Source organism: Schistocerca nitens, chromosome 3, assembly GCF_023898315.1.
Source record: "Schistocerca nitens isolate TAMUIC-IGC-003100 chromosome 3, iqSchNite1.1, whole genome shotgun sequence".
Lineage (NCBI taxonomy): Eukaryota > Metazoa > Arthropoda > Insecta > Orthoptera > Acrididae > Schistocerca > Schistocerca nitens.
The window spans coordinates 851,802,227-851,813,834 of NC_064616.1; the positions used below are offsets into that span (position 1 = coordinate 851,802,227).

The window sequence follows — 11,608 nt, forward strand, 5'->3', positions numbered from 1 at the left end:
CATATGGCACGGTAGTGAGTCATTGGAGTGAGGAGAGGTGTGCGAGCCATGAGAAAGAATCTTGCTTGCCAGTCATTAGGTGGAGGAACCAAATACATTCAGGTTTGAAATTAAGAATTTCTTTATTAAATAATATTAATTCTTAAGATCCACTTTTGGCATAGTAAATGCCAGGAGGAGCTCACAGGTTACTAAAACTTCGATACTACGATAACACTATGCAGTAAATCAAGTAAATTAGCAAACAAATGAAAATCATTCTGCTACAGGTCACACTCAAGTAACTGTGAACTTAAGCGAAAATTTCTGCTGCACCCTAATCTCGTCAGTCTGCGGTAGGGTGTAATCTGAGTCTATTCTCTGTGCTGTTGTAACTGTGCCTTCGACTTTTAGTAACTTCTGTGATGAAATGTTTCAACTATTTAATTGTAAACAGTTTTACTGTGTTAGTAATAAATGTGTCGTTATGGGATACAGGGACTTATTTCAAATAGATCGGCTAACTACACTCCACAATTATAGACACACAGGTCACCTGCTTGCACCTTTAAATGAATCCAACATTCTTCGAGAAGTGCTTTAAGGGACTACATCGTTGAGAGATCTGTAAGGTAACGCTTAACTAACGCATCTAACTAAAATTTGTACGCTGAAGGGCATGTGATAAGGCTCTGCCGTCGAAACTAATAACTCCTCACATTGCCCCTAATGAGTAAATACTTCCTGTTAAACAGGCAGCCGTGGCTCAAATCAAATACCGACATTTGCGAATGCTGCGGAACAGTATCTCAGGATCCTCGCAGTTATAACTTTGGTCTTTGTCACAAGACAGTGTGGTGAAACTGTCATTCGTGGCTAAGAAACTGCGTATATTTGCAATTTGTGATTAGGGAAGAAAGAAATTTAGGGAAGATGAAGTTTCAATATAAGGAAGAACATCCGTTTGAGAAAAGAAAAGCTGAAGGAGAGAAAATACGCCGAAAATATCCGGACAGAGTTCCTGTAAGTAATAATGTTTTTGTCTCCAAAAATTCTGTAGATATTTGTTGCAGTTGTTTGATAGTCGCTCGAAAACTGTGCAAGTAGACTCGCTTACTACAATAATTAGATTAAGATACAGTTAAACTGTTGATACTTGTATAGGGTTTATGGAGCTTGACATTTCAAAGGAATTTTCCTTCCAGTCGCCCGCTCTTCCGAGTATTAGAATTATTTTTCGTGAAACATTTCGTCTATTTTACTTTTGTTTTGTATTTGAGCACTGTATTTCATTATCATAATGAATTTACGTTGTTGTATTGTATAGGACGGAACGATCCAGCCTAACACAGTTTCTAGTATTCAAGACGGGAAGAAACACTTTTGAAAATAAAGACGGTTGTTTTGTTTTATCTGCGCCAGAAAATATGGTATTTCAGGCCATTTGACTTTTTGAGAGTTCAGTACCAGTCTTATAGTTACTGTGTAAATGCTGACGTTAGCACAGTGGCACTACGGAATGGTAAAAGGCCCTCCTTTCTGTTTCAGAGCTAAAAAGTGTGTTGTTGCAAACTTACTTCCAGTTTAATAATGCGCCTCACTCAGTTTCGTCGTTTGTATTAATTTAGTTGATTATCGTGTTCCGTGAACAGTAGGTCTAATGAAGGAACACAATCATGGATGAAAGAAAGGAGATGACGAATCGATCAACAAAGAGAAGTAGCTCAGCCAATAACGACTTGTGCAAGACAGTTAGCTTGCCACTAAACTGCTGTGCCAAATTGCTATTTCGGCAGTCTAAAATCAACGTAATGAAGTTACCAAGAAGCCCAGTACTTTGAAAGATAACGCTACTTTCTCAGTTTGATATTAATATCTCGGAGCTAATAACTGGGGCATCCAGTGCTCAAGTCTTGGCGAGTCTATTGCATTTAATTTACTTTATTTTTGCTTTATAAGTACACGAAAAATAAACTGTTATACGTGCAGGTTTGTGAAGTGATTCAGATGTTATGGGTGTGGGAGGGGTTGCAAAAATGTCTTTATTTCTGGCTTAATCTTGCATTTTCGGTGTTCAAAACGGTGGGCAGTGAAGTGCTTATTGTCCTTGTATTCCCCGCTATAGTCTTTCTTTGTGATGGTTAAGTATATTGCTGTTGTTTTTATGGTTGTCTTCAGTGTGAAGACTAGTTTGATGCAGTTCTTGGATGAGTTATATAAAAAGTAAGTTACCTATTTTTTCAGGTTATTGTGGAGAAGGCACCAAAAGCAAGGATTGGTGATCTAGATAAGAAAAAATACCTTGTCCCTTCAGATCTTACAGTTGGACAGTTTTATTTCCTTATAAGAAAAAGGATTCATTTGAGACCTGAGGATGCACTCTTCTTCTTTGTAAACAATGTGATACCGCCAACAAGTGCTACCATGGGGTCATTGTATCAGGTAAGGGTGATTACTCATAATATTACGTATTTGCAAACCTGGAAATCGTCATTGTTGCCCATTTACAGTACCATATTTCTATAGTGGTGCTTCTGTTGCCCATTTACAGTACTCTATTTCTGGAGATATTTTAGTAAATTGTTGAGATTAGAAAGGGAAAACAGGTGCCCAACTTCCTAGTTGAATTGTGAATAATGGTATGAAATGCGGTTGCATCTCCTATTATCACAGATGTGTGTAATAGTTAAGATTCAGGCTGCTTGTTCTTAAAGCAGTGCAGATGCTCTTATAAGTTTACCTGCAGGATATTTTTGTCTGTTTTTTTCCCCCCCCCCCTGTATTTATAGGTAAAATTTTACAGGAAATGGTACTTGTAATCACAGAGTTTGGGGAGCTAAATGTGCCGTGAAGCTGAAGTTATGAATCAGTGATATTTTTTCAAGGACACACACTTGATTTCTGTGGTTGATTTGCACATGAAGTAAAGTATAAGATCCATGTTCATATATTTCATGCTTACTGTCAGCTTTTTTTTGTGACACTTCAGTTTTGTACATTCACAGACTTCATCACATTGTAATATGATTTGTAAAAGATTGCATCATATGGGAATACATGAGGTGTGCCAATTGACAGGGGGCTGTTAAGAAGTGGAGCCATAGATGTCCATATGTCTGTAAGGGGACTGGAACAAAGTAGGAATTTAAACCTTGCGTACATAAAATTGTCACATGATTATAACAATACACATTCCTTCCTCTTTCCCAGAAATTTTAGGGTTTATTTTCAGGTAATAGGCACCTACATATTATCTCTCAGAGGTCTAGGACCTGCATTTGAGAAACTGTAAAATAATTTAAGTAAAGAAAGTTTCTTACTTGTGATCACCGAATAATTAGCAGGTCATTTAATTTCATTTGCTTTTTTTTTTTTTAACAAGAAAATGGAGTGTTTAAAATTAAATGCAGTTTTCTTTGCTCCAAATGATGCTATTCTTAACAATTTGAATTGGTCTTCACTGCTGAAAAGTAACCTGGCCTCTTTCATTCTGGCAAATGGTATTTTTCAGTCTCTTTTCTTTGAGTAGCTGTTAATAGTCATTACTCCTGTAAGCTTCTTCTCTCCAGGAGTGTGTTGTAAAATAATATTGTCAGAAATCTGAGTGGATGTAGCATGTATATAGCTATTGTGATTGAGGAGTTCTTTGGTTTTGCCATGCAAGTAATGAGATTTTTCCTTCAGCAAGGTAACGAGGCTGAACAGCTATCTTTTATACCCTTAATGTATAGCTCTGTGCGCTCTCTCTCTCTCTCTCTCTCTCTCTCTCTCTCTCTCTCTCTCTGTGTGTGTGTGTGTGTGTGTGTGTGTGTGAGAGAGAGAGAGAGAGAGAGAGCTATTTCTTTACATTAGATTGTATTATGATGAAAAATACTGTATCATTGTGGTACTTCTCTGAATGAACAAATAAATAGGTGTGTAACTTGCTGCTGAAAGTTTTGCAGGGATTATTAAGGTAATATATAATAATTTAAATCATACATCTAATATACATTTACTTTTTGTTTCATTATTCTGGCCTGTCAAATATTTTCTGAAATATTATTAAAATGAAACAAATGATGGCTCATTTAGTGTTAACTTGTTTTTCAGAACATTTGGCTTTCATTTGATAATAGTCTAGTTCAGGTTCAGTGATGTACTTACAGAGAGTATCAACGAACTCCACTGGTACACACTACAAGAGAGGTGTTGTGCATTACGGAGAGGCTTACTATCTAAATTTCGAGAGAGTACTGTCTGAGAAGAGTCGGATAACATATTACTTCCTCTCACATATGCCTTGTGAATGGCCGCAACAAGAAATTAAGGAAATTTGAGCTAATATAGAGGCTTACCAACAGTGATTCTTCCCACATGCCATTCGCAAATAGAACAGGGGAGGGGGGGATCAGTTGGTGGTTCCAGATATATCCTCCATCACATACTGTCAAGTGGCTTGTGGAGTATTGATGTAGATGTAAATGTATTTCATGCAGCAATGTTTTCAACACTCACTGTGTGGTATGGTAGGACGGAAAGAGGGTGCGTCTGCTGCTAGGTCTATGCAGCCAATGAGAGAGCAGCAGATAGACAACACATTCCGAAGGAATAAGGTCACATTTCCATATCAGTACATCACAATTTCTGAAATCATAACAATGAATGAAACAGGCAAATATTTTGACTATGAAGAAAATAAATTTAATTCCTGCCTGTTTCACTCGCAGCAGTTTAAGTTGTGCTATTAGGTCCCAGTCTAACCACATATTTGGGGGGGGGGGGGGGGGGGAACCAGAGAAATATTTATGACAACAGTGGAGAAGTGAATTCTTCTATTCCAATGCTAGAAAGTTATTTTCTTGGCTTTAATTTGTTATGTGGAAGTATCATCCCACTGGCTATGTGCAACTGATGTGTTACCAACCTATGAACAGTGAGAAAAACTGCCGTGAGTGCCCCTGGCCCTGACCTATAAATAATTTAGCCCTTTCATTCCCAAACTGTGTGTACAGAAGGCAGGAGATGAGGTTCTGGTGGAACAAAGTTGTGAGGATGCGGCACAAGTCATACTTGGATATCTCAGTTGGTCGAGCACTTGCCTGCAAAGGCCAAAGATACCAGGTTTGAGTCACAGTCTGGCACACAGTTTTAATCTGCTAAGAAGTTTGAAATTAGTGCACACTCCACGGCAGAGTGAAAATTTGTTCTGGAACACTGATATATTTTCTCTGGGCAAAACCAAAATTCATACTGCATGGAAGCCCAGTTGATATTTATAGTATCTAATGCATTTCCAGCAAGTTTGTAAGTATCCAGAGATTAAATATTGTATATGGTTGTCTTAGTAACTGGAGAAAACTGTTATTTTGAATTGTAGGTGAACAAATTTGATTTTTGGGAACTACATTTTTGTTTGGCATTGTGATTTCTTTTACTGATCAAATGTTACTTTGTTTGTTATAGTTATGTGACATATGTATCTTTTCTTTAATTTCTAATTGTATACTCCCTTGTTTCTTAGACCATTTAGAATTTGTGGTATAAAGCTTGTTTGATTAGTTGGTTATTTTGATTGTGATCTTGCTATGATATTGTTTGCAACAAGGATTCAAAATTAATCTTCAATAGTTGAATGTTGTGGAGTGAAATGGGGGATGCTGAATCGAGTATTAAATTTTTGCAACTGTTGGGTGTCGGGGGGAATACTGTGAATGACATGTGTGGCAGTGATATGAAATGGACAAAGGTGTCATGACAACATTCTTGTGACATGTGGAGATGTCGTGGGGATAATTTGTGGTGGCCTATCAGGTGCAGAATTTTATTTGAGAAGTCAGGGTTCAATCTTTACGTTTTAGTTATGTTCGACAAAGTTTTTGTTTTCAGTCCTCAGTTAAATATGCCATGCATGAGACTGGTGTTCCTGAAAGTATGGTAATGATTGGTTTACATTCTGTGAGTGCTGTGTGATGAATTCATTAACTAGGTACCAGGGGTGAAGTGGAAGTAGATGAGTCGTCCTGTGAAAAGACGAAGGTGGTTGGGGGCATAAAGTTGTTATTTGTGTTGCAACTTTTGAGGCCATTGTTTCTGTTGGGGATTGTGATGATGTTTTTTCATAATGTTAAAAATCGCAGTAACTGTGTTTTGACTTCATGAATGCAAGAGTATGTAGCACAGGAGTGTACCTTCATGGCAGACAGGTTTGCTTCATATAACGGGTTGGGCATCACTTTGATGTGAACCATAATATTTAATTGAAGGCTAAGAAACTGGGGCCTGTATTAACACTTGAGGGACATTGGAGGGGGGGGGGTGTCATCTTGATGAGTACTGTTGATAGAAAATTATTCCACAGAAGTACCATATTTTTCAGGTGTTTTTGGAGTTAACAGGCAAAATATATGGAACCCATCCAGGTCTTTCAGGTTAAACTGTATAGCTCAACTGATGTTGATACTGTCTTCTGTTAGTTTTCATGATTTTTTCCCTCTCTCTCAAGTCTAAACTGTAATAACCGGGCAGAGATTTGAAACCCACTCCTTCCTAATGCAAGTCCAGTACTTTAATCACTGTGCCCCCTTACTCTGTTTTTATTGTGATAGGATGGTTGACTGAAATAGTATGCTGTGTTGAATTTTGTAGCAATATGGCATATTTGAGCTGTGTGTATCCTATTTTTTTTTTAGGGATAGGTAGCTCTTAATGTGTTGGGGTAAGAATGAGGACAATGTGCAATATTTTCAACCTGGCTGCACTTCTGTGATCAGACAGCAAGGGGCATACCAGCCTGATTGGTATCTCTGTGGTGATGTTTTAAAACTGTCAATACTGTGTTAACTAGTACCACACCTCATATTAAATGGGTTTGCTTTTTATTAAAAAGCACTGTGCCGAACATCTGAAGTTGTTGAGACACTCTACTTATATTGGCATGAAACAGAGAAATGCAATAAAAGATAAATGAAATCCACTCTGACCAGGGGTGACATATTTTGAATTTAACCTATTTTAGGTGGTAATTTGGATGATGATTGTATTCTTTGTGTCCACAGCATATTATTGTATCAGCCCGTATGACAAGCTCCTGCAAGTTGGTTAATGTTAAATATGCAACACCATACCATGTGTTTGCTCTCTTTGCACACCACTTGAATCTTAACCTTAAGAGATACAGCTACTACCAGTACATAATGTGTTCTTTAATCATATTTTATTGTAGGCAAGGTTGGTCTTCATAAAGAAAAAAAATTAATGTTTTTGTTTGTTTGCAGGAACATCATGAAGAAGACTGCTTTTTGTACATTGCATACAGTGATGAGAATGTGTATGGCTTTTGATGTAAGGCCATTATTCCTACCAGCTTGCAACAACGTGTAAGGTCTGCTATAATGAGAGCTTATAGCTGGTTGGAGTTGCATATTCTACAGAAAAGTATTATAGCAGCAAATTTAAAATCATATACCCTTGACTAATTTTAGCAGGACTGATAATGCATATTACATTTTATATCAATGTAGCATTTTTTAAATAGATCGTAGCAAGGAATCTGTGTTTTTTTTAATTTTATTTTTTATTTTCTGGGAAACTGTGCAGACACTGCATTTTTAGAAGCTACAAGCATTTTAACAGGAAGTAGAAGTTTTATTATCCTTCTACTGTAGGAGATTTGGATTGAAATTATGACTTGTGTTTTTTGCACAGTGGGTTTGTGTTGGCCAATACTATCTGTCATTGTTTTATAAATTATGGAACACAGTAACTTTTCAGTATGTATTACAGACTTCCTTTATGCCTTTAATGTAGCAGTTCCAACTATCTCCCACAGGAATTGTAAATTTTTATTGTATATAGTCTACCAACAAATCTCCATTGAATCTGCAAAGTATGTGTAAAAGTTATGTACATTGTATTCAAGAAACGCCTGTACAGTAAGTACTGTAGCCAAGTTTACCTTTTGATAAACTGCAGACACCGTAAGTGGTGAAGTATACCATGCAGATGATTGTGGTATTTTTATCATCTCATTTATCATGAAAATGGTATTTTGTGTGTAGTAAATGTTCTCATTCCATTGTGTGTTATATTGTATCTAACATTAGATTGTACATATTTTATTATTGTGCGGTTCATTGGTTGCTAATGATTCCTAATGATATATATATATATATATATATATATATATATATATATATATATATATATATAATTCAGATGGAGTGTTTTCAACAGTTTGAGTTCTATATTAATCCTTGTAATAATTCACAAAATGTGTTTTGTCTTCTGCATCAGATGATCACTGATAACACTGATGATGTCTCCTCGGTATAGCTCTGCTGTGTGTCTCCTGAGAATGCAGCTGTCTAGCATTTATTCAGTTCCCATGACGAGCAATCCTGCCATTTGTATAGAGGAATGGTGTAATTTTCATTCATGTTTAACTACATGATATTTAGGGGAGATATTTCCTCTTACTACTTGCTAAGTTGAACAATTATGCCATAACTTTATGCTTTGTACATATCTGTATGCAAGATCGATGTGGAACCTAGACTAGCTGAAAATATTGAGTGAGTGACAAAAGCAGTCTGCTGTATTTTTGGATAACAATATACTGTGAGCTATAGTGAGTAAATTTGTTTGTTGAATTACACTATAATGACTGACCTAATCAGAATCAAAACTACCCTTTATGTATCCATAAGATCCAAGTAAAAATTTTCTAAATGTACTCAATATTCTTTCTGTCTCTCTGTGTATGTGACAAAAATAATTATATTTGCATTGCATTGTAGCTTGAGAAGCTATTTTGTATAAGAATATAATAAATTATACTATATGATTGTCTCATAAATTTCACACCTTTGCCTGCTCTACAATTATCAAATGTTCAAATGTGTGTGCGAATTCCTAAGGGACCAAACTGCTGCGGTCATCTGTCCCTAGACTTACTTCTTAAACTAACTAATGCTAAGAACACGAACGAACACACACACACACACACACACACACACACACACACACACACACACACACACGAGGGGGGACTCGAACCTCCGGCGGGAGGGCTACAATTATCAGCAGTGTTTCACTTGCCACACAGTCCATTATTGTGCTACATTAATATTCATTTTGCCTAGTAAACTACTGTGCACAAAAAATTAATAAAAATATGATAAGGTTCAGCTGTGAGGCAATTTAAAAATTATTTGGATAAATTATGCCAACATGGAATCCGATACATAATATTGCATATTTGATAGATGCAGAAGGCAATGTTAATTTTTCTGTGCCCTACAAAGATATCAGTTAGTTCCATGTTCCAAAGATAATTCGAATGTCATGATGTAATGTGGTGGAATGAGTTGTTGAACAGATTGCTACATTGTCTCTCAGTGGAATGTATGATCTTTAAGTGCCTTGAAGGTAATGGCTGTTTCACAACAGATAAAAACATACATTTATAATAAGAACTAGGTGAACTGCAAATGAAAGGGAAAAATCTGTCAACAAGATACAAATTAGTAAGTTTTTTGTTAAGATCATGGATTCAGGTGCATAGTAATCAGTTAATAATGAAGTAGCCAGTCATTTTTATAGGACTTTTGGAGTATGACTATCTTTCTCACTCGGTTTGAAAACCTCAGACCTCCCATGTGTTATGTCCACCAAGGACACTTCTTGTTTAACTTTTCATTTGCTGAAAACTGCCATCATGAGACTCTGTACCAAAAATTTTTCTCCTTTCTTATGCTACTTTTAATACTTGGTTTGGAGATGCCTTATGTCCTCTTTTCAAGAGAAACTTATGCTATAGGTATCTGTCATAACACAGCCCTATTTGACACATTTACTTATGAGCTCCAACACTACTTTCATGTCAGCTTTTTAGGTAATCAGTTTCAGTTACACATATAGAACAGCCATTATTATTGCTTAATTTGAAAATCTTAATTAGCTATTGATGAGTTTGCTCTTGCATATATCATAAGAACAAAATTCGCCCTCTGAATGGTGCTGTGGTTTTGTCTACATTTTACATAATTTTATTTGTTACAAATTTTTCATCTACCTAAATTTTATAGTTTATTACCATTTTAGTCAATTTATTTATTGCGTAATATAGTCAGTGAAGTAACTGGAAGTGGTTTCTGCTTATTAAGCAAGCAAAATATTAGTGCTGAACAGAATGATTATACTCCAATAATCTCCTTTTGTGGGGTACACTATAAATTGCTTGTACTATTGTGCTCTGAAGTATCTGAATGACCTGAATTGTGTTCTGCATGATCCATATGTGAACCACATAATATATCTTTCTTCCGTGTGCTCTAATATTTTTTTGGTTTAGTCATTTGACTATATGAAATGGTTACTATGAGAAACAACTAGAGAACATTGTCCTGGATGGCAATCAATCCAGATGCAAATTAATACCACACTAATGCTTGTAAATTCAAATGTGTTACAATAAATGACATTTCAAAAACCAATCAGCTTGAAATTACACAATGAAAACTGTTGTTCTGGACTATGATCTGAGACTCCTATCCAAAAACTATTGTCCCCCTTAACTAAACACGAAAGACCTTATTTATGGTTTCATTTACAGATAACAACATATGTGCAAGTTCAAACTTGAAATGATATGACAAAGTTTGTGGGGATTTGAACCCAGCAGCTAATCAACAATTAACTAAACAATCAAATGTTAGTTATTGAAAACTTTCACAAGTAGCAAGATGATTGAAATAGAAATAATGAGGCGAAAATGGTTTTTTTTTTTTTTTATTTGATCATGGTATCTGATGCCCTTGTTTTCTAGCCACAAATAGATACTAGATATCAGTTTACTTCAGCAGTAGTGAGATGTGCAATGTTTGAACTGGAAATAATGTGACAAAAAGTTCTGAGCTGACTGGAAGTTGAACCTGCACAGACTTCTTGCAGATGATGTAATTATCTTTAATGAATTACAGTCTGAAAGAAGCTGCACAAATATTCAGTTAGATCTTATGGCAATTTGCTCTAAGTGCTCGGAAATGTATAATTGTGCACTCCATATGATGAAAAAACATAGTATCCTCTGACTATAATATCAGGCAGTCACAGTTGGAATTGGTAAACTCATACAAATACCTAAGTGTAAAAGTTTGTAGGGACATTAAGTGGAATAATCACATAGGTTCATTTGTGGGTAAAGCAGGTAGCAGGATTCGGTTTACTGATAGAATACAAGGGAAATATTGTAGTCTGCAAAGGAGATTGCTTACAAATTACTCGTACATCCCATCCTAGAATATTGTCAAAGTGTGTGGGACCTGTACTATGAGGGTATATTGAATGTATACAGAGAAGGGCAGCATGAACTGTGACAGGTCATTTGACATGCGGGAGTGTGTCACGGAGATGAAAGAACTGAACTGGCAGATACTTGAAAATAGATGTAAACTGTCCTGAGAAAGCCTACATACAAAGTTTCAAGAACTGGCTTTAAATGATGACTCTAGGAAAGTAGTACAACCCTTGGCATATCACACCCATAGGGATTGGGAGGACAAGAGTAGATTAATTGCAGCATGCACAGAGGCATTTAAACAGTCATTCTTGCCATACTCCATATATGAATAGAATGGGGAAAAACCCT

General features: G+C 36.1%; 1 protein-coding gene across 1 annotated transcript; it reads left to right on the plus strand.

The window, feature by feature from the left end:
- Positions 1-803: 803 nt before the first annotated feature.
- On the plus strand, positions 804-8,815 carry LOC126248881 (gamma-aminobutyric acid receptor-associated protein). The gene is made up of 3 exons (XM_049950337.1): positions 804-1,002; positions 2,224-2,421; positions 7,236-8,815. Exons 1-3 carry the CDS (start codon positions 913-915, stop codon positions 7,299-7,301), a joined length of 354 nt encoding a protein of 117 aa, XP_049806294.1. The 5' UTR covers positions 804-912; the 3' UTR covers positions 7,302-8,815.
- Positions 8,816-11,608: the final 2,793 nt, after the last annotated feature.

Coding starts and splice junctions, on each gene's coding strand:
- LOC126248881 (XM_049950337.1), top strand. CDS start 913: ATGAAGTTTCAATATAAGGAAGAACATCCGTTTGAGAAAAGAAAAGCT. Junction 1,003..2,223: donor AATATCCGGACAGAGTTCCT/GTAAGTAATAAT, acceptor CTATTTTTTCAG/GTTATTGTGGAGAAGGCACC. Junction 2,422..7,235: donor CCATGGGGTCATTGTATCAG/GTAAGGGTGATT, acceptor GTTTGTTTGCAG/GAACATCATGAAGAAGACTG.